This window comes from Sciurus vulgaris (assembly GCF_902686455.1).
Source record: "Sciurus vulgaris genome assembly, chromosome: 12".
NCBI classification, from domain to species: Eukaryota; Metazoa; Chordata; class Mammalia; order Rodentia; family Sciuridae; genus Sciurus; species Sciurus vulgaris.
The window spans coordinates 329,503-352,353 of record NC_136473.1 but is presented as its reverse complement, the minus strand read 5'-3'; the positions used below and the strand labels follow the sequence as shown (position 1 = coordinate 352,353).

The 22,851-nt window shown below is 53.6% G+C and overlaps 1 protein-coding gene across 7 annotated transcripts; it reads right to left on the bottom strand.

Annotated features, from left to right (window-relative positions):
* Positions 1 to 402: 402 nt before the first annotated feature.
* URB2 (URB2 ribosome biogenesis homolog) lies at positions 403 to 22,829 on the bottom strand. 7 transcript variants are annotated; one of them, XM_079107766.1, is made up of 10 exons: positions 21,921 to 22,033; positions 20,998 to 21,136; positions 19,364 to 19,540; positions 14,213 to 17,534; positions 11,050 to 11,210; positions 9,546 to 9,656; positions 8,184 to 8,426; positions 5,825 to 5,912; positions 3,325 to 3,464; positions 403 to 1,171 (listed from the first exon to the last, which is right to left on the bottom strand). In XM_079107766.1, the coding sequence occupies exons 2-10, from the start codon at positions 21,121 to 21,123 to the stop codon at positions 974 to 976; spliced, it is 4,566 nt and encodes a 1,521-aa protein (XP_078963892.1). In that variant the 5' UTR covers positions 21,124 to 21,136; positions 21,921 to 22,033; the 3' UTR covers positions 403 to 973. The 7 variants fall into 7 exon arrangements, with proteins under 7 accessions (XP_078963892.1, XP_078963887.1, XP_078963886.1 ...); XM_079107761.1 differs by lacking the exons at positions 9,546 to 9,656; positions 21,921 to 22,033 and adding an exon at positions 22,712 to 22,829; XM_079107760.1 differs by lacking the exon at positions 9,546 to 9,656.
* Positions 22,830 to 22,851: the final 22 nt, after the last annotated feature.

Here is a 22,851-nt window from a genome sequence, read left to right as displayed (position 1 = left end):
GCCCGAGGCAGAGGAAGCTGTCAGCCAGGGACACACACACACACACAGTGCCCAAGGCAACCCCAGGGACCCACTCCTTCAGTCACGCCCCACCTGCCCAGTTCCCACAGTGGTCCATTTGCATTATTGATCCACCCCATGGATCAATGCACCGTGAGATCTCGGCTCTCGATATCTAATCATTTCACTCTGAACATTCCTACATGCCTAATGCATGAGCTTGAGATACTTCATACCCAAACCATAACAATTAGGTAATAAAAACCAAACTACTTTATTAAACTGAATGGAAAAAATAAATTCCAAAATGAATTCACAGAGCAAAGCAGAAAGAGCAAGTAGGAGCACTTGCTAGGTGCCGTCACCCGCCCAACAGGTGCCAGGGGCCTCCAGGTGCCTGCTGCTGTCTCAGTAGACAAGGGAGTTGTCTCCCCAGGGTCATCAGAAGGGTTCTCGGAGGCAAGACAGAAGAGTGGCATCAGGAAGGCACATTTCTTTGGGCTTGAATTTAAAAGGCAGAGGTATTTAAACAAGACTCAATTACAAACCCACACACCAGAAGCAAAAACCCAGTTCCTCAGAGCTGCTACCCAGGGGAGGGGGAAGAACCCACTGAGCCAAGACAAGCACTACATATAGTACAGTCCTGAGAACAACAACGCCTCTACTGAAGCAGTCTCACTCCAGGGTCCACCTCCAGGATTCTAATGCAACACATACGGACAGCAAGACACTCTGGGGCCAGGGGTGGAGCTCAGCGAAGAGTGTGTGCTTAGCACGCGCAAGGCCCTGGATGCAATCACCAGCACCGAAAATGAAGAGGAAGACACAAATCAGACAAAACAGCACACAAGATGTACCTTTAAAAACGCCATCAACACAGCACAAGGACACTCAGGACCCTCACCCTCCCGCTGCTTGGGCTGCAAGGCCAAGGCCGCCGCCTGGGTTCCCTAGGTGCTGTGCCACAGGTCTAGGCTGCATATCTTTTCTCTCCTTCATGCTTGGCTTTGTGGTACTTGCGGTAGTCACTGTACAGTTCTTTAAAGACGTCTCTGGCCCCTGGCTGCAGTGAGGCGCGAAGGAACTGGACATCGGGCTCGATGCAGAGGTCCAGGATGAGGTAGATGCCCTCCTGCAGCAGGTCCTTCACCGCGGGGTACAAGGTCACCTGGGAAGCAAGGCGGAGCTCTGGGCCTGGACTGGCAGCACCACAGTCTCAGGGTTTTGGATGGTGAATTTTTAAAAAATTTTTGTTTTTGAGATGTTGATAGACCTTTATTTTATTCATTTATTTATATGTGGTGCTGAGAATTGAACCCAGTGCCTCACACATGCTAGGCAAGCACTCTACCACTGAGCCACAACCCAGTCCAGATGGCTAATTTTTAAGACAAGTAAAGGTCAACCTGTAAAATGTAAGATCACTGGCCAACACATAAAACACCGCCGCATGGCTGCATGGTGCCTGGGATAGACGGGCGTTCAAACCGCTCACCCCAAGCCCGCAACACGGAGGCGTGGCCGTGCCGAGGTGGGCCAGGGTGAAGGCGGCTGCAGGAGCCCACCTGTTCCCGCTGAGGCGCAGGCCACGGGTGGGACAGGGCTGAGGAGGCCCCACTGGGCACGCGCCCGCCCCACCCTGCAGCCTGCCTCTCGGGAAGGTCCTCCTGCGGAAGCCAAGGGTGCAGTCTGCCACGCTGCTCTTGCCGTGGGCACTGACTGCAGGGACTGGCAGCGCTCTCAGGAGAAGCTCCGGCGCCCGGGGAGGGAGCCTCTCTTCACTACGGGATCCAAACACCAGGAGGGCTATGGCGTACACTGCGCTAAAACAACACAGTGGGTAAGCGAGCACTAGGCCTGAGGCCAGGAGATCAGAGGCCTTTCCTGAACAGGCATCGAAATCACGGTGACCCAGGGCTGCAGCTTGCTTTCTCGGCCCTTAGCGAACTGATCTCACTGCCTCATTTTATTCTTCAGTAAAAGAACATGATGCCGGTTTTTCTCTCATTAAGTTTGCATATTTATGACTCAGTGCTTAGGAAATACCACAATTCACACAAATGTACACAACTGCCGTCGCCAAACGACGGGTGCAAGGGCCACTCAGGGACCTCTGGCACTCTGCACTCCACCAGGCGAGGACCCAGCCACCCACATACGGCCAGGTGGTGCCCAGCCCACTGCCCACACAGAAGATGGACGGGACCACTGGCAGGGCCAGCACAGGGTGGGTTAGATCATCGTTCAGCAGTTAGACTTGCCTGAAGCAGGGGCAGGGAGGTGTGCTGAGGGGCCCACTCAGTCAGACACCCCTGGAGAAAGGAGACCTATGTTCCAGACGCCCCGTGCACGCATCCTGACTTGCTTACCACGCCCTGTTCACTACTGTGCACAGCACCCCTGCAGGGGAGGCTGGCTCCTTCACAGTGTGCTGTGTGTGCAATGCACAGCAGACGGACACCCAGGAGCTCCCCCTGGAGTGCTGTCCTGGCCTGCTGTGTGCTTCCACCTAGGGTCATTTCAACAAGTAGGTCACGCAGCCCAGGTTTTAGTCCTGCAGCAAATGTACATAGGGTACCACAGACTTTCAAAAATAGGTAAGGACATCCCAATGTGAGATGGCTCAAGCCAGGAATGTGTGAGCCAGAACATGGAGTCAGAGTCAGAATAACCTGACCAAATCTGCCTGCCTCTCTACCTTGCCATCTGCTTTGAGTGTCTGCAGGCTGCTGGAACTCACAAATGGCGACCCCAAGAGCTAAGATCCAGCTCATGCTGCAGAGGGATCCAGGCCTCAGGCCCCTTTCTCCTTAGTCTGGTCCCACAACAGTTCTTCTTCTTACCTCTGAGTGGCATATCAACTGTCAGATCACTCAGGGGACAAACCAAACCAGTGCCAAGTTTGTGCTAGAATAACAGAGGACCAGGGAGGCCTGGCACCTCCCAGGTGAGGCTCCGCTCAGGCCTTACGGCTGCCCCACAGCAACACCATGTACACCTTGCCAGGCACAGGACAGTGGGCTCAGAGCCACTTGCCTTTCAGGGGAGAAGCACTCAAGGGCTATTAAAAAAGACCCTGGGGGCTGGGCACAGTGGCATAGGCCGGTAATCCCAGCAGCTCAGGAAGCTGGGGCAGGAGGATACCAAGTTCAAAGCCAGCCTCGGCAATTTAACAAGGCCCTAAGCAACTCAGCAAGAACCTGTTTTGTCTCAAAACAAAAAGGGCTGGGGAGGTGGCTCAGTGGTTGAGTGCCCTGGGTTCATTCCCCATTTCCAACAAATAGAAGAGGACCCCAGGGAGACACTCAGCCTGGACCTCACCTTCTGTGCCTCCGTCACATACTGGGCCACCAGGAAGGGGGACGATGTGGTAAAGTCCTCGGGCCGCGCAGCGATGTGGCTGTACATCCGCTGCACCAGGCGTGCACACTCCAGGACCACCGGCAGGCCGTCCGCACCTCCTACAGACGCAAGGGTCGACCGTCAGCTCCAAACACGGCACAGTGAGACCAGCTCCTCTGGTCCTGCCTCTGCCGCAAACAGAGACACCTCAAGTCTCCACATTTTCCAGGCTCTCTGATTGGCTTACTTTGATGGAGAAGGGAAAAAAGATATGTCCAAATATTTACTTACATAACAAAGGGAGAATGTTCACAACACTCAAGAGCACATGGGATGTTTAAAAGTCCCACCAGAAATCCAAGACTTTCAGGATGGCACCTAGAATTGCTATTGCATTTTAATAGGAAACAGATTTCTATAAGGCAGACTAAAATGGAAAATAATGTCTTACAAAAAAATAATGGTATACTGATATTACATGGTTGTGTGAGATTTTCGTGTGATGGACAGATGGATCAGGGACTTGACATTGTCACCACGCAGCCTCCCATCTACTGGGACCCACTTTCCTGCAACCCTGCAGGACCCCAGGCCCTGACTTGGTCCCGAGAACTCCCCTCCCGTAGCCTATGCCTTCCCTGCTAGGCTTAGTAGGCAGCAAGCCCAGTTCTGTAAGTCTGAAAAACACTAGCAAATGTAGTGACGCAGGGCAGATTAGCCACAGCTGTCCGGGGCTGGGCCAAGAGGGCAGGGCCTCGGGGCAGCCAGAGGAGGCAGGGATGGACTGCCCTGGCCAGCCGCTGCTGCGGCTGTCAGGATGACAGTCCTGCACTCCAAGCAGAGGTGGTCTGTCACACAGATGCTGGACCTCAGTAAGCCTGACTCTTAGGACACGCAACACGCTTTGGAAACCCTGAAAGAGCAGACAAGCGTTTCTAATGGGTGCAGTTTTTGAGTGTGATTCCTATGAAGCTGGAAAACGGCAGCAGTCAGGAAGCGCTTCAGCGGCACGTGCAGCAGCCCGAGCTGCTCTCACACCCACCATCTCCTCTCCTCAGCAGCTCGCCACACTGTTCACGAGCATGGGCCATTCTGCCATGACTTCACGCAGGCCACTTAAGAGCGCCTCAGACACAATAGGAGGAGGATGAACAATCAGACATGGACGACTGGGCTGGCCAATGCACGTGCACAGCAGGACATGTGACAAAGGACACGAGGGGCAGGCTGCAGCCAGGCAGATGGCACCATCAGAACAGCACTCTTAGGCACTGCAAAGGAGTCATCTGTGGGGACAGAACCACAGGAGCCTCCACCTACAGGGCCGGGCTGGGGCAGGGAGGGGACCTGGCTTCCACCTGCTCCCCCACTGAGCACAGAAGGCTACACAGCTCACTGTGCCGCTGCGGGGCCCCAGCAGGCAGGGCAGCTGCACTCTGCCCTCCTCCAGCGCAGGAAGGGCCTGTGCTTACTGCGCAGCTTGGAGCACACGTGGGACCCATGAACGCCTGCTCCGGTCAGCCCAGACTGCTGGGCTGGGCTCCCTGAACCCGAGGGGACCCATAACTCCTGTCTGACCAGTGCATCCTACCACACCTGGTCCCCACGCTTGAGCACTGAGACTTGACTTCAAAACCATGACATAAACAGCAAGTCCTACTTGAGTACAACCCTTCCCAATGAGAACTTCCCCAGATCCAAAATGCAGACAGCGCTCACAGCTTCAGAGCTGAGACCCAGACACGGTCCCAGGTACTGCCACGCAGCAGAGTGATTCCCAGGGAACGAGGCACAACACATCCGGTTCAGGACGGAGTGAAGGTGCAGGGTCTTCCCTCTGCCAAGCTGCCATCAGGAAAGCTGTGCACCCTGCTCCTTCTGCCTCCCGCAAACCATGAACTCAAGGGCAGGAACACAGTTGTCGTCTCTGTCTGTGCCTCTCTCCTTTGGTACGGGAGCACTTTACCACTGAGTCACACTGAGACAGGGTCTTACTAAGTTGCTGAGGCTGGCCTGAAATTTGCAATCCTCCTGTCTCAGCCTTCTGAACTGGCTGTAGTCGTTTTTATATCTCCTGTATAAGCTATGTGGTCAATAAAAATTTTCTAATAGCTCAGTGGCAGAGCACTTGCCTCGCATGTGTGAGGCACTGAGCTTGATCCTCGGCACCACATAAAAATAAAATAAAATAACGCCATGCTGTCATTACAACTACAAAGAAAAGTTTCCTAAATCTAGATACTTTTCTTTCCAAAAAAAGAATTGTTTCAATTAGAGATGCTAAATGTGTCCATTGTTTTGAATATGGAAAAATGAGTTTTATTTTTTCTTTAATATCTTGAGTATTCATTTGATGATCTGAACAGTTCTCTCATTTGAACTCAGCTGAGTACTTTTATTCCAGTCACACCTGTGGCCAGACATACCACGTGATAAATACACTTGGAATTGTCTCTCTGAGGCTGCTATTCTGAATTACCTTTGTCTTTCTGCCGCCCTTCATGCATAACTGAAAACACCAGTCTATTGAAGGAGTTCAAGAAAGATGGGATGGCCTTCAGCATTACCTGCAATGACAGACAAGAGACCAGAGTGAGCAAGCGTCCACCTGCTTCCTTCTTCACCTTGCCTCGCAGGATGCTCAGAACAGGTGCACCCAGGCAGGCTCCTCCGGCCTCATCTCTGGTGTGACGGCTCGCCCACTGTGCACTCGGCTCCTTAACACTTGCCTCCACCATCTGGGGTACAGGTTCCATGCTGTGCAACTTCTAGAAGCTGGTGGACAACCCTGGTCCAGAGACCACTGAAGCTGTGCTTTTCTCTAAGCTGGTTCTGACCCTCCTGGAAAGAGGTAGCAAAATCCAACTTATCCAGGGAGAACTGGTGCTAGGAAAAGGGCCTCACGAGCAATCAGAATGAGGCAAGCCTTCTCGTTCAGGGATGAAAAGGTTGCTGGGGCTCTGTCCCAACACGTGACCAAAATGACAAACCTCCCAACACTCAGCCCTCCGCTGGGTCATGCCACACACGGTCCAACCAGGCAGCCGCGTGGTGCGAAGTTCACATTAAACCAGTACACACCCATCACAGCTAGGTGTGCAGCTCCGAGTCACACCAGCCATGCCGGCCACCCACAGCCAGGCTGTCAGCAGGCCAGCGGTCACTGCATTGGACAATACAGAGGCCACTGAGCACTTTACTGGACAGCTTCGCTCTGCCGTGTGCATGCAGCAACGCTCTGGGCAGCACTGCAGAGGACTGATCACTGGCATGTTCAGAGAGGTGGACTCTGCAAGGGTCCCAGAGCTCCACCACTCCCAGGCCTCCCCTCGCCCTCTGCTGTCTCATGATGGAAAGTCCACAAATCCAGGGCAGACCCTCCACATGGCCTCCTTATGTGGCTGGGACAAGTCACCTGCCTCTGTGTGTGTGCCTCAGCTTCTTCCTCACAGAACAGAAACAATGACGGGCTCTCACAGGACTGAGACGACACAAGGGCCACTGGCCTCCCGCTGCACTCTCAAGTGTCCCAGAGGCTCATGGGCATCTGTGCCAATGTGAACTCACTATGGTCACCTATGCACCCTCTCCACTGGCCACAGCAGCACCAGGTGAGTATGGGTCATGGCGCATGTTCATCCGTTCTCTCCAATCGCTGAGACATGTCTAAAACACTCATGTGTTCGTGCCTGGTTCCACTAACGCTCACGTATCCGTGCACGGTTCCACTAACTGCTCACGTGTTCACGCCCGGTTCCGCTAAGACTCACGTGTTCACGCCCGGTTCCACTAACTGCTCACGTGTTCACGCCCGGTTCCGCTAACACTCACGTGTTCACGCCCGGTTCCGCTAACACTCATGTGTTCACGCCCGGTTCCGCTAACACTCACATGCTCACACCTGGTTCCACTAAGTGCTCCTGTGTTCATGTCTGGTTTCACGAAATGCTCACGTGATGGTGGTTTTGTAGGAGAGCCACAGAGCTTCCTCACATTTCATCGCTTCACGAAATCCTCCAACTTTTTGCAAAACTCTGCAGTCTTGGACTGTGCCTGACTTGTGCTGTAGGTGCACTGCAGGCATCAAACAACCGACAGGACACTGACAGGAGAGGCAGGGCCACAGGCAATGGATGGCTGGGGAAGGTTCTAGAGTGAACCCAACTTGAAGAGTGCTTAGCTTGCCAGAGACCATTTGTCTGAAAAACTGCATTGCCAGCAGGCCTCCCTCCCCAGAACAGCCGACCCTGGAGAACCCTGTATTTATGAAGATGTGTGTACTTCATGTGCATGGGTCCCCACTGCACCCAGTGCTCCCCAGAACCCTGGCCCAGGACACCAGCCCTGCCCAGCAGTGCTGTGCCTCTGTTGCCTCACCACCAGTGGGGTGAGCGCCCCCCTCACGGGCAGCAACGGTGAGGAAGCACACATGCAGTGACTGTCAGCTGACTGCACTTTGCGCTGTGAAGCACCAAAGGCAGTCTACTCTGAAACTGGACCAGGGGCCTCAGTCCCTCCACCACTTAACTTGAACCCAATAGACTCCAGCAAGGCAGTGGTCTATTCAAACATGAGCCCCCTGAGTTCCAGTAACAAGTACCATGTGATGTGCTAGACCCAGAGAGAACGCACGTGGCTCAGTGCTAGGGACGAGTGGCTCAGTGCTAGGGACGAGCAGCTCTGTGCTCAGAGAAGCCACAGCCCTGGAGCTTACTAGAGCCGAGCAGTTTGCTTAGCAAAGCACCTGGTCATGTTCTACAGACACCACGGACTGCCTTCCTGAAGGCTGGCGTCCCCCTGCCCACGCTGGAGGCTGCGGCAGCCTTGCCCCTTCTCACCTTCGGATGACACTGCAGGATGGAGAAGAGCACACTGTGCAGCCCTAAGAAGACTCTGCCATACTCCGGAGGCCTCAGGTGATCCAGGGGGACCGTCAAGAGGATGCTGAAGGCCAGACTGACATGGTGGGGGTTGCTGATGGCCTCCTCGCCCTGCCGCAGCAGGGCAGCCAGGACATCTAGAATGGGTTCGACCACTGTGAGCACCACAGGCCGCTCCTGACAAGCCTCTCGGTTTTGCAGCTACAGGGTCAGAAGGGTAAAGAAGAAAGCAAAAGTGATTCTCTAAGAAACACAAATGCTGAGCACTGGCAAGCAGATGCGACTATCCATGCTCCAAAATGAACTAGTGAAGGGAGAGGCGGCAAAAGTCCACACCCAAGGGACCTGCTGTGGACCCGGACCCTTCCTGTTGGACTCATGTACTGCACAGAGAAGCGATCTTCACAAGCAGCTGATACATCCAACTTCTCACGAGAAAACTAGATGTCAGACATACGTGGCAATATTTTCTCCACAGGTCTGTGACCAAACACAACTGGTTAAACTTCTTTAAATCACATCTACAGACGTCCAGTCATTGTTTCCGGCTGGAGAGAGCAGCGGCTTGAACCCTCCCAGTACTCAGGCTGACACCGAGAGCCCTGGTTGTGTGAAGGACAGGCCACACGCACAAGAGGAAGTGAAGAGCTTCCAGCCTGCGTGGCATGGGGTCATCCACATGCCCTCACCACCCTGCCCCTGCCCAAATGGCCCTCTGCTTGGGACGCACAACGCACAGCGTGGCCACGACCCGCTTTGGCCACAGTGCACTTGGGGAACGTGGGAGGTGAAGTTCGCTTTCCGGAGCCTGTCTCTCTGGGCCTACGCTGACCCAGAGCAGTTTCCTCAGGCGGCGGGGCCAGACAGGACTAGGGACAATGGTGAGCAGATGCTGCCCTGGGCACCACAGCCAGGAGGCTCGGGTCAGGCTCATCTGGGGCGGAGGTGCCAAGCCTGGCCCAAGATGAACTAGGACTGTTCAAGTGAAGCAAAGTCAAGAGATGGCTGGACACAGGTCCCGGGTAGGAGGACACGAGCGTCCACTCCAAGGGCACCCCCTCACCCGCATGCATGCTCTGCACAGAGCACAGCTCTGGGGGAAGAAGCGAGCCCCAGCCTCTCCTCCCTGCGTCCAGCCGCCTGGCACACCCCCCAGGCATGACCCCCAGTGCTCCTGATGCCCTTCCGCATCCCATGCCAGTGCTGCAGACGGGACACACAAACTGGGTTGCAGCTCACAGTCACCTCCAGGAGGTAGCCCCAGAAACAGGCCCCAAGCCAGAGCAGGCACTGGCCGTCTTCAGGGAAGGGGCCACTCACCGTCAGAGCGGAGATTATCTGGGGACAGGCGCGCCACAGCAGGCCTGCTTTCTCTCCACTGAGCGGGCAGCTTAGTAGCAGCTTGAGCAATCTGACAGCAGACAAAACAGCCTGAAACGAAGGGGGGTTCAGCACAGACTCACTGCCCCCCACCTGCAGGAGACACAGCAGCCCTGGAGAGCCACGCTGGGGGCAGCGGGGAGGCCTATGGTGAGGGCGCGGCACCCAGAGGCAGGGGAGGTGGCACAGCTCTGGTGAGCAGGGCCTCTCAGGACCTCTCAGTCAGGCTTGCAGAGGGGCCAGGACAGCAAGCTCAGCCCTCTCACCAGGACTGGGGAGAGGACACTGGCTGTGGCTCAGAGCAGGAACACTGCTTTACAAACAGGAAGGGCTGGAAAAAGACCTGAATGAGGTGCCATGGTCCCAGGCAATGGCTTCAAGCCAGGGCATGAGTGGACAGGTACCTACCTACTGCCCACCGAGCATGTCACACCTTGGGTTCTGGCCTCACAACAGCCACTTGGTCCCTAACACTGTGCAGCCCCATACCCTGGCCTCAGCCTGCTTACCTCCCTCTGGCAGTGCCTCAAAGCCCACGTGCTCCCGCGCTCACTTGCTCACTCACCACCCTCTGCTCTGGTGACCAGCAGCACCCTGCCCTCAATGTGCCCACCTGCCCGCCCCTCCAAATCCTGCCATCCTTCAACCCTCAGTGCAAGGCCCCCTCCCCCTGAAGACCTCTGACTGGCTGGTCTACACAGAAACCTGGAGGCTCACTGAAGGAAGCCCAGAGGTACAAAGGCCCAGCTGTGTCACAGAAACACAGTCCAGGTCCCAGAGATGGGAGAGCGCATAGGCAGGGGAGGGGCTGGGCAGAGCCCTGTGCTCACCAAGAGAGTCCTGTGCTATCCCTGCACTCTCCATCCTCCCCAAGTTCCCAAATTGCCTGCTCCAGCCCTCCTCCCACCCAATCAAAACTGGTCACAGGGTGTTAACAGGGACCAGGAGTGAAGTCAGCTGGACCAGAGGCCATGGCTACATTCCTGGCCTATCAACTGTCAGCCCCAAGTGATAAGGCGTCTGACCTGTCAGTGCCTGGGACAACCAAAAGAGCTGATTCCAACACCCCTGTACTGTGTGTGTGTGTGTCGGTGCCTGTGGGCAGTGCCACCAAGGCTTTCTTAGGAATGGCACAGGACCTGCACTGGGCTGCAGGCCCACACACTTCAATGCTGGCCTGTGGGCTATGTGCCCATATCAGGCCCTTTTCATGGACATGTGGAGAACAGGTCAGCACTGGGTGTGTGTCACCCTGGCTTCTGCACAGTAAGAAGGCAACTGGTAATCTGGACAACTCCCCTTTGAAATCAAGGGCTCCTCCCAAGGCCGAGCTCCTGCCTCCCTCCTGTTCTGAGTGGATTTGCTCACTTAGTTCAAGGATGAGCAGAATCTCAAACAAGCTCTCCCACTGGGCCTACCACACAGGCAGAGGGAGGCTACCTGCCTGCAGATCTGCCATCCACACGTGACGGACATCGAGGCCCTGAAGAATAGACCGGACCACCAGCCCAAAGTCCTCCATAGTCCCAGCCTCCAACATCCGGGTGAGCAGGGCTCCCAAGTGAGGCTCAATATCCTGGGCAGCCAGAACAGGGATGTCAGGATCTGCAGGAAAAGAAACCAAGGCACAAGATGCGATGTGAGCCAGAGTAGCCGCAGGGGGCAGTGTGCAGCCATGCAGACTAGCGAGCACAGGAGTGCTGCTGAGCACAGCAGGGAACACAGCCCGGCCAGGCGACATGTGCCCCCGAGTCACGCTTAGGAAAGCGCCCTTGGCAACAGCAGGCTCGGGGACAGCGTACTCTGCCCACAGTAGACTGGCAACTGGTGCCTGTGTCCTTAGTGAGTCGTGGAAATTCAGTAGTGGGGCAGGAGTGGGAGTGTCCTTTTAAGTAGACAGGAACGTTGAAAAGAGCAAAAGAAGCCTACCCCCAGGAATGTCAGGTGAGTCATCTGGCCCTCTGTCTCTGGCCCAGCTTGCTCCTCCAGCTAACTGACCACCCTGTGTTGCCAGAATTCCTTCCACTTCCCAGTCTGTACCCATTACTCACAGTACTGGGGACGGGACCACAAGTTCTCCGGGAGAGGGAAGTAAGTCTAAGTCTCCTACAAGCCATGGACCCTAGACTCATGGCCTCTGGGCCTCATTCCCCTCATCTGCAGTGGCACTACAGCACTGACTCCTGTGGCCAGCAGAGAGGACACTCATGGACAGCCCTCCTGTGCACCCCCACCTCCACCTGCCCACCACCCTCACACAGCTGGGCTTGGCTGTGTGCACCCTCATGCCCAATCCCCGAGTTCTGGCTGGGTGCCCAGTATCTCAAGGCCTCTCCCCTGTGATCCATGCAGGCGTTGTCATTTTTCAGGTCAAAGCCAGCAGCCCCCTGCTCCAGAGCAGGAGGCCTACTCCTAGGACAACCAATGCTAAAACTGGTTTCTGTGACCCCAGAGAGGCGGTGTGTTCACTGCCAGAAAGCATTCTTCACAAAGGCTCACAGGTCCATGCTGAAAGCCATCTCTGAGCCACCAAGGACACAGGGACCTCCCTGTGGGTCACCTGTGTGGCCACTCTCCAGTTCTCTGGGGCCACCTTTGCATTCCCTGTCCCTCCCCAGTGCCTTGAGCCACTCCTTGCAAGGCATCTCTCCTAGATGGCTCACCACTCTGCCATTCCCTGGACAGTCACGTGGTTTAGGTGTGAGGGCTGGCCTCACCACAGCTGAGGCTCTGTCCCTGGGGTCAGGCATGTATGCCCAGGGACATGAGAGGCAGGGTTTAAAGACTGCCTCACCTCACCAGGATGGGCAGGGGATGGGGACAAGGCCCTCTGTTAACACAGAAAGAGAGCGGCCAGGGCTGCAGATCGCCAGCTGCTGTTGCCTGGGAAGCTCACTTAGGATGGTCAGAATGGAAGGCTGGGTCTCAGCCCCCATAAGAAGACGTGCTGACAGGAAGATTCGGCTCCGGGTCCAACTCTTTAGCTGACCCACAGTCCAGCTGGAGGAGAAGGCACTGAGGGGACAACGGCAGCCTTGTTCAGACCACCCTCCGGCCTGGCGCGGACCCAGGAAAGCCAGGTGGCTTCACTTCCTCCAAGGCCCCATTGACCCTCACAGCTTCTCTGTGGGAAAGAGAGCTCAGCACATGCTGAGGGTCAGGCTGGGCCCAACTCCCCAGCTTCACCTCAAAAGACTGTCCTAGGTGGGTGCGGTGGTCACGACTGCAATATCAGCCAATGAGGAGGAGGCTGGGGCAGGAGGATTGCAGGTTGAAGGCCAGCATCAGCAACTTAGCAAAGTTGTCTCAAAACAAAACCAAAAGGGCTGGGGGTGTTGCTAGTGGTAGAGCACACAGGGTTGAGTCCCCAGCACCATAAACATAAAGACAAGACTGTCCTAACTCCCAGCCCAGTCCCTTACCAATGACTGCAACAAAAAAGAAAGCCCTATGCCAACTGCGGTGAGCTTCTTAGAGCAGGACAACGATCTGCTGACCTTTGTGAGCCTTTGGAGAGAAGTAGAAGTGTATGTCATTTTGTGTACGAGTGGGGGTAATATATCTCCATGACTTTCATTGGATAATCTACCCATTTTTAAATGAGGTACTCAAAAACACTAACCTAGCCCTTGCTTATGGTACATTATGTCACAGGAAAAACTATTAACCCACTAGTACAACACAGTGCGGGGATGGCAAGAGCACAGCACCCGCACACCGAACCCCGGCATTTAAACCTCTGCACGTGCCTCCAGCCCTCACACACGGCATGTGCGCTCTCTGTAGTTGTGATCACAGCATATTCTGCTCTTTATGTTGTGGGACTCTTGCTTCACACTGATACTTGCTCACTAGTTCTGAAGAGCCTGTAATTATCACTGCAGGGCTGCAGTGACCCACTAACCTCAGCGCTGGGACAGCAGGGAGTCGACAGCTCTTTCACTGAGCTGCTACTGAGCTGCTGAGGTCCGGGTTAGCGGGCCCAAGGGCGACCTCCACTAACAGCCTGCAGTAAGCCACGCTGAGCAGGACCTGGCTTCCCACTGTCCCTGTGTGGCACCTTGCCAAGACAGCAGGTGTTGCTTGCTCCCTGGCTCTGCCCTCGAGGAGCCCTAGGAGACCCCTACAAATTGAGCCATTTGCAATTTTTTTTAAGATGGCAGATTTTACATCTTTTAAAAATTAAGTTATAGCCCTTAGAGTCTAATACAAGTGAAATTAACTATGCCCAGTATCCACAGCTAGGGCAAGTTAAGGCCAAAACACAAAGGGTGGCTAGATTTCAAAATGTACATGAGGGTCCCCAGGGTACTCGTGAGAAGCCCTGGGTTCAGTACCCAGTACTGGGGGAAAAAAACACCACACGTGCAGGTCCCTCTCGAGTCAGAGAGGAACTGGCACTGAGGGGCACACCCGCGAGGCCGCCCCACGCGCAGGAGAGCCAGAAACTGACGTTAAGGAGAAAAGGAAGCCACCTGGCTTCCCACTGTCCCTGTGTGGCACCTTGCCAAGACAGCAGGTGTTGCTTGCTCCCTGACCAGAAGGAGAGGTGCGCTGGCAGCAGGACTCCAGCTGCCCAAGTCTCTGCTCGGGAGGAGGCGTCTTACCTGCAAGAACTGTCCTCATGGCTTGAAGCATGGAGACAAAAACAGGTCCTTCTGGTGGATGGAGCGTAGAAGCCGAAAAGAACAGAGCTAAGAACCGCAAGGCTGCCTGGAAAGACCGGGTGTCCCCTGCCAGGGTTGGTAACTCTGACAGCAGTTGGGAGTAAACACCCTGGTAGAGGGAAGCATTGGAGGGCACTGCTCTGTCCGTCCCTTGGGCAATCCCAACCCCACCTGGGTGCTGGCTCAGGTCCACTTCCAAGAGCGTGGCGACAGGCGAGAGGAGCACTGCGGGCAGGTGGTGGTGTGGGGTCCCCTGTGCTGAGCACAGCTGCAGTCCAGCAGCCATCTGTAGCATGGCCTGCTGCAGCAACTCTGGCAGCGCTGCTGGTGCCTCCTGCGGCTGCCTCCGGTCCTTGACAAGAGGCCCCAAGACTTGGCACAACTTGGTCAGACACACCAGAAGCAGCTGTCTGCCCAGAGGGCTCTGGTTTCCCAACTGCTTGCTGAAAGCTGCCTCAGTGTGCAATTTACACCTTGAGAGGAACGCAGTGATTTTCCCAAAATTGAGCACCAAACTCAGTCTGCTCTGGATGAGCATTGCCATTAGCTGCTCCAAGAATGACCCCACCTCCTGGAGGAATTCCAGCCAAGAGGGGTCATCCACCTCAACGCAGAGTCCACCACTGGCTCGTAACAATGAGGTCAGCACAATCTCAAAAATGTCACTGACGTACATGACCCTGAACACACAGCGGGCGCTCCTTCCCCTCTGCAGGCAACTGAGAAGCCGGTAGCAAGTCGTCAGGAACTGGAGGGCCCGGGGGGGACAGGAATGCCCCTGCGTGCTGACGGCCATGGTCAGTAGCAGAAGAAAGTAATGCAGGTGATGGTGTGGCAAAAGGCTGTCCAGGTGCAGAGCAGAAATGATGTTCAGAAGCCCCAGGAGGTCTCCTAACTGCTCATCCTCCAGCTGGATGGGAAAGTCACTCTTGACCAGGGACAGAAAGTTCTGGGCAATTTCTCCTCTTGGTTCTACACTTTCAGGTCCAACTTTTGCAAATCTAGATTCCCAGTGAGCCACAAGAGTGTGGTCCTTTTCAAAAAGCCAGGGTACCTGCTGTCTGAGAGGACCTGGGCCACTTTGGGAACCGGAGCACAGAATACTGGAGCAGCGTGCAGCTACACACATCAGGAAGGCGGAATGGAGGGCCTGAATCTCTGGAAAGAGAGGGCTACGAAGGAGAGCCATGGACACTCTCTGGAGTGTGACATACGGTTCTTCATCTGCAGAGGTTTCCTGAGCTTTGCTGGTTGGTAAAGTTCTTAACAGGATGCTAGCCAGGTATTTGATGTCTTCTAGACATAAGTAGGGTATTAAAATCGGGAGGTTTGACACTAACAAGTGCCAGTGTGCTACAGGATACGTAGGTGCACTCACTGTTCCCACCTGCCCGTCCCAGGAAGCCGTCGTCCTTAAACTCAAGCTGCTCCTGCCAGAATCAAGAATGTAGGCAGCATCCCTCTTCAAGGTCGGGAGGACCTGCTCGGCCTGGGAGCTAGTCTGCATCAGTGTCCTCCTCATCCTCTGCAGGTGCAGCTGTTCCAAGCAGTATCTACCAAGAGAGCTGGACTGGGCTGTCAACTTCTCCACCTTCTTCCAAAGCTGGGGTTCCACACCTGGGAGCAATGAAGGGAAACTGGAGAGCTCCAGAGCATTGCCCATCAGGGTCCCAGCCACAGAGCGATACTGGCAACAGTTCAAACGGAGCATGGCATCCACCTGGGCCCAGGTATGAGAGAGCAGGAGTGCAGCGTCACTCACCTTCTGGAGCCATAGCTCAGATTCTGGGCTTGGGGTGTCCAGGAGAAGGGCCAGAAGGGGCTTCACGAGCTCCCCCAGAACTCTCTCCATCATGCACTGTGTCCGTCGGACGACAGGCAGGGGCGTGCTACTGTCCAGGCTGGGCATGTTGAACATGATGCAGTGCAGCAGTGAGCTGAGGGACAGGGACTTCAGGGCCATGTCAACATCACTCTTCAAACAGGGAAGGATTAGAGACTGGAACTTGTCCAGCACCAGGGACCACATGTCCAGGATCTGACCTGGCGGCAGCTCCAGGAGGCACGCACACAGTGCGGCGGAGGGGCCCGAGGCCAGCACAGGCTGCCTCAGTGCCTCAGCAGCTGGGCGGCAGATCACCCCCAGAAGCTCTTCGAACAACCGTGGCACCTGCCGCAGCTTGGCGTGTGTCTGGAAGAGGGTGTGAATGAGCACCTCCTGGGCTTTTTTGGTTCGAACCTCTGTGACTTCGGCGTCAATCCAAGCTGAGGACAACAGGTCATCCAGATCTGGCTCCAGAATCAAATGATTCAGAGATATCAAAATCTTGAGGCAGCGGAACCAGGCTGGCACAGGCGCTTGTAGGTGGTTTATCAGCAGCTCAGCCAAACTGCGGTAGAAGTGGAACTGCGCCTCCCCGTGCCGGATCCTGTCGGCGGCCACGTTGTAGATGTTGCTGCTGGCCACTGAGCTGAGCAGCTGCTCCACCACCAGAAGCTCCGTGGTCCAATCTAGTGTGGCCCAGGTTTTCCCCTGCTCCTCCTGCAGGTGTGAAATTCGCAGGCAGCCAAACAGCCTGGGGAGAGCCTGGAAGCAGAGAAACTGGTTTCCCTCCTTGAGGTAAGAATCTATAAAGAGCCTATACAACACAGCAACCGAGTTGGCCACAACAGTGGCATGAAGGTGCGGTTCACAGTGGCCAGCATCCAGCAGCCTGGTCACCACTGTGTCCAGAGGAGTGAGGAGGCTCTTTGGGGTCCCAATCTTTGTGTCTCTTTGCTGCTGGCCCAGGAGCTCCTCTGTGTAGGAGGAGAGCATATCAGGCCGAAAAACCCCCCCTTGAAGGACGGCCTCAAGCTGACTCCTGATTTCCCGGCTGAGCACTGGGGGAACCTGGCCCTGCCCAGGATGCGTCCATGTGCCTCCAGAGAGCAGGTGCCTCAGGACCAGACAGGGCTGCAGCAGGTGCCCAGTCACATCCCCAAAGACACGTCTGGGGTTGACCTGCTGCTGCTGGATGGAGAGGTACTGGCCCAGGGCCAGGTGAGTGACCTCGAGCAGTAGGGCTGCCACGGCCCCCTCTGGCTGCCTGCAGGCAGACCAGCACAGCTGGCTCAGCAAGGCCACCAGCAGCTCTTGTTTGGCTGTGTAGATGACAGCCAGGGCAGGTATGGAGAGGATGGCCTGACAGCAGCTCAGGACAGCACAGATGTTTTTCTGGGATCCTGAAAGAGAGAACTCAGCTACTCTCTCATTTATGATCTGAGGATTAAGAAAGAAAGAAAGCTCATTACTTCCCTAAACTCACACATATACAAAAAAGTACAAGAGAATCAATCAACTTGTTCCTCTCACACATCTTGGTAAGACATGCCCAGGCTATCAAATCTATGGGAACTTGACATTTGCTTAGAGCATCGAAAGGCAGCAAAGTGCCTGCTTTGATCCATTCACACATCCACCTTTTGCTAGTATCAACTCCAAGGATTACACCTTTGTAGATTTACTAGTCATTTTTAAAAACTCACTTCTTCTCAGACCCTGAATCTGTTAACTTACCTCTGATATTACCAGATAGGTGGACAGTGGCACTTGGGTCATAACCCTGTGATCTAACATGTTTTTACAGTCAATTATATTTTTCCTTCTTAAAAAAAAATGGGGGGGGGCACTCTATAAACAAAAGCAAATTGCCAGTTACTGCTCACTACTACACAGCAGACCCACTATCTGTTGCTCTCAAAAGTCCAAAATGCACAGATATGAAAGCCAAGCAGATTCCTAAATTCACTGACAAGGAGAGTAACTGGCTCCTTATGGCAGGTTAAGAATCAAATCTGCCAGGATGCTCGCTACTTAGGAGAAACACCCTCACTCCCACCTAGCGAGTACTGGCTCGGGCCTTTTGGACTGCTCTGGAAAGCTGCAGCAGACATGTAGAGTGCTTGGGCCCCAATGTGCCCCAGGGGCTCCAGGGTTCTCCCACTTTACACCCCTAGGTGTAACTCATTTACAAGCTACCCACACATACTACAATACTCATGTTTTACATGACTAAAAATGTAAAATTTTAGATTTAGTAGGTGTGGTTTCTTGAACTTGGAGATGTCCTAAATATTCCTTCTCTGCTCCAAAGGACTATTTCAGAATGACCAGCTGTTACTTAAAAGCACACAGAGGAGGCCGCACCTCCAGAACCACCCGCAGCTCACCGCACTCCCCTCCACTGACCTCCTCCTGCCCGTGCCCCCAGGAGGCGAGGCTCAGGTCTGACGGCAGGCTTTGCTATCAGCTCCATCTGGTTCAGACCCCAACTCTGCCTCGCCCTACCCATGTGACAAGAGGCAAGTTCTGCAACCTTTTTAAGCCTGTCCCACACAAAAAACTCTTTAGTTGTGATCTTTATTGTAATTAGCTATTCTTATGGTATTTCAAAATACTGTTTTGACCATGAAATTCATACCTCTGACCTCAGCTTTCAAAATCACTTTCAGTCAAAAACCTTTGAGGGCCAGAGGTGGTAGCAAAAACCTGTAATCTTAGCTACTTAGGAGGCCAAGGCAGGAAGATCACAAGTTCCAGGCCAGCCTGGCAATTTAATGAGACTGTGTCTCAAAATAAAAAATTAAAAAGTGCTGGGATGTAGCTCAGTGGTTGAGTGTCCCTGGGTTCAATCCTTGGTATTGGTGGCAAATATTAAGACTAGCATAATTTGCTAGTTACTTTTTCCAACTGAAAAGGTAATTGAAATCTGTTCTGAAATAGTTCTTATCTCTTATTTATTTATTGATTGATTGATTGATACTGGGGATTGAACCCAAGGGTGCTTAACCACTGAGTTACAGACACAGCCCTTTTTAATATTTTTATTTAGAGAGACAAGGTCTCGCTGAGCTGCTGAGGCTGGCTTTGAATTTGTGATTCTCCTGCCTCAGGCTCCTGAACAACTAGGATTATAGGTGTGCACTACAGAACCTGGCCTAAACTCTTCTTTAATATTACATATTATAAAAAGATTATCAGCAGTGTAGACCACTTGAAATAAATCAGTAAGTCACTCGACTTTCTGTGTCTTCACAAAGGATACTTACCTTGACAAGGGAAGTCTGAAGATCGATCGTTTTTCCATTCTTGAGAAGAGACTGCAATTTCTTGCTATGCAGAATGTCACCTATATAGGCCCAAAGCCGTTCCACAACACCTTCTGTCAGCTCAAGCTTTTTCTTATAGAATGCAACCAACGACTGTCTTGCCCAATCAAGTAAAACCTGGATTTGGAGGAAACATACTCTCATATAAATGAATTTCTTCTACAAGAGAAGAAGAGGTTGAGCATTATGGGGACATCCAACTGAGACCAAATACAGTGGCAAGGACAGCACTTTCCTAGAAGTAACCTATGGTAAAATTGCATCATGTAAACGTTGGAGGGTCTTAAAAGAATAAAAAGGGCCAGGCCTGATGGTTCATGCCTGACATCCCAGTGTCTAGGGAACTGAGGTAGGGGGATCCCAACTTTGAAAACAGTCTCAAAACATCAAAAAACAAGGATCTGAAGATATAGCTCAGTGTTAAAGTGTACCTGGGTCCAAAACACAAAGAGCAAAAAAAAAAGGGAAAAACTGCCAACTTTGTCTTTACCTGGGACCAATTAGAAATTCCAGGTGACCCAGCAGCTTGGGAGGCTGAGGCAGGAGGATCACAAGTTCACAGTGAGACCCTGTCTCTAAATAAAATACAAAACAAGGCTGGGGACATGGCTCAGTGGCCGAGTGCGCCTGGTTCAATCCCCAGTGTGCCCCCCCCCACAAACATAAGGTTCCAGGTGACACTCTAAAACAGTACCCTCTTTCCCAAGCTGTGCCATGTCATCTGCGTTTCAAGAGGTAGAGGCATGACTGTGTGGAAGGCAGCCATGGGTGAATCACACACTAAGACAAGGGCAAGAGGAGTCAGAACCTCCCAGCCCACCTGCAGCACAGCCGGAGACAGTGGAGTGGACTGAGACATAGGGCTGGACAAGAAGGGATGCGCATGTGTGCCGCCATGACTGCGGAGAGGCCTCTGCTCTGTGTGCCAGAACTCTCACAGCAGTCAGCAAGAGGAGGAGGAGGGGCACATGCCAAAAGGGAAAAACTCTCAAGGTAAGGACAGCAAAGGTAAGATCACCAGCTGCCAGGCCACTCTGGGCAGTGCTGGCCAGGCGACCACCAAGCTGCGAGGATGATTCCATGTTTAGCCAGGTGTAGGCAGGACAGGTGCTCCATAACATGATCCATCTCTGATGTCTCACGCCGCCTCCTTTAGCACCAGTATCAGATGTGTGTCAATCCAATTTCTTGAGCCTGTCATCCTACTGTTAACCCATTTTTAGCCAAATAAGCAAAAAGCAATGTCCTTAGGGCCAAACTCTTTCTAGCACAGCTCCCAGCACCCCCCACCAGCAGTAATGGAGATTAAACCCAGTACTAGGCAAGCACTCTGCCACTAAGCTATATCTCCACCCCTTCTCGAATGGCTTAATACCAACACTTCTCCATTTCCCAACCTTCAACCTAAAAGAAGTCAAAAAGATCTGACTACTTTTTTCACTGACATTACTTTTAATCTCCAACAAAGTTTCTTTCCCAACTTTTCTGATCTTTTTTCTTAAATAAATATCAATATGCACGTTGTATAGTATTTAGTTTAAATCATAAAACTATAAGTTTCATATTAGACTTACTTGTTCTTTATTTGGAAGGAAGCACTGATGGGAAACCCAAGCAAAGTGAGCAAGTTTTAGTTTATCTTCCCAGGAAGTCTTCTTGCTTTTAAGCTTAAGGGAAATTCCAGAATATATGGCAGCCATTGCCCCACGTTATCTACAATCAAAAACAATGCAAAGTTGTATTATGATAACATCAAACTGAACAGGCACCAGACAAGGAACAGCAGGTGTCTTATTGTGTATTACTAAACATTCTAATGAATAAAAACACACCAACAATGAATTTTCTAGGGGAAATTCAGACAAAAGTGTGCAGGAGATGGATTGCAAACATTTTTTGCTGTGAACACATTCCCCAGAGGTGAGTGTGCAAGTACTCAACAAGGCAAAAAAATCCCTGCTTAGATCACTGGGGGAAAGAGTCATCCTTTCTTCACCCAGCTCTAAAGCATAATATATATCACCTGCTAGCATGAGTTCTATTAAACAGGCAAAGAAAGAAATATGCAATACGGTATTTAGAAAACGTAATGTTTCTCCAGGGAAAAGAGAGAGCATTAACTCATCCCAACAGAAACACTGTTATTTCTGCTGCAACAGTAACTCCCCACTCTAAAGCTAGTACTTACTCATGTAGAAACTTTTCCCCTCCCACACACTCATACACACATGCAGAAAAGACTACAAAAGATACAACCAGGGTTAATACAAAACTGAGGCAAGCAGCTTAGGGTTTCTTAAGTCATAATTAAAATGCTAAGTCGTTTTCATCATTAAAAAAATGATCAACTAAGCTAAAAAAAATGCTTCCAATAAACCACACAAATAGTTGTCATAAATAAAAACAAAACAGACTAACACAAGAACTGAAAAAAGATTGCAGGGACTTTTAACTTTGGGTCAAAGCAAAGAAACATCTACCCTGAGGACCAAGATACCTGCTGCAGCTTCCCTCACAGTTGTGGCACCTCCCAGCCTCCAAGCTGGCCCAAGGGCAGAAGGAAGGAGTGCAGGTGATGCTCCCTGCATCAGTGCTCCCCCTGAAGGGGGGTGCTCCCCCTGATGGGGCCCAGCCCTGGGTGAAGACTCAAACGGGGCAAGGGAGTTCACCCTTTAGGGGCTTCATGGGGGATAGATAGCTATCCCCCATGAGTTCCTTAGGGAACTCATGGCTTGGGGAAATTCATTCCTTGCGGGCTCATCCCTGGGGGAGGTTCATCCCTTGGGGCTATCATCAAGGCAGGGCTCTTTCCTTGGCGGGGCACATCCCTGGGAGAAGTTCATCCCTTGGGGGTCTCATCCCTGGGGGAGGTTCAGCCTTGGGGGGCTCATCAAGGCGGGGCGCACCCCGTGGCCCTGGCCCGGGACTCATCCCTTGGGGGGCTATCCCGGGGGAGGTTCAGCCTTGAGGGGTTCATCAAGGCGGGGCGCACCCCGTGGCCCTGGCCCGGGACTCATCCCTTTGGGGGCTACTCCGGGGGAGGTGCAGCCTTCGGGGGTTCATCAAGGCGGGGCGCACCCCGTGGCCCTGGCCCGGGACTCATCCCTTGGGGGGCTACCCCGGGGGAGGTGCAGCCTTGGGGGGTTCATCAAGGCGGGGCGCACCCCGTAGCCCTGGCCAGGGGCTCATCCCTTGGGGGGCTCATCGCGGGCCGGGCTCCCCGAGCCCAGTCGCCCCGCCCCATCCGCAGGGCCAGCCCGGGTCGGCCGGCAGCCGCGAGGCGCTCACCTGACTCTCCGCCGCTCCGCGCCCCACGCGCGGCGGGAGCTTCCGGCCGACGCTGACGCGACGCCGACGGCGCGGGGCGGGGCTAGCGGGCGCGCAGGCATCGCCAGCAGAGCGCCGAGTGCGCCCTGGCCGCGGCGTCG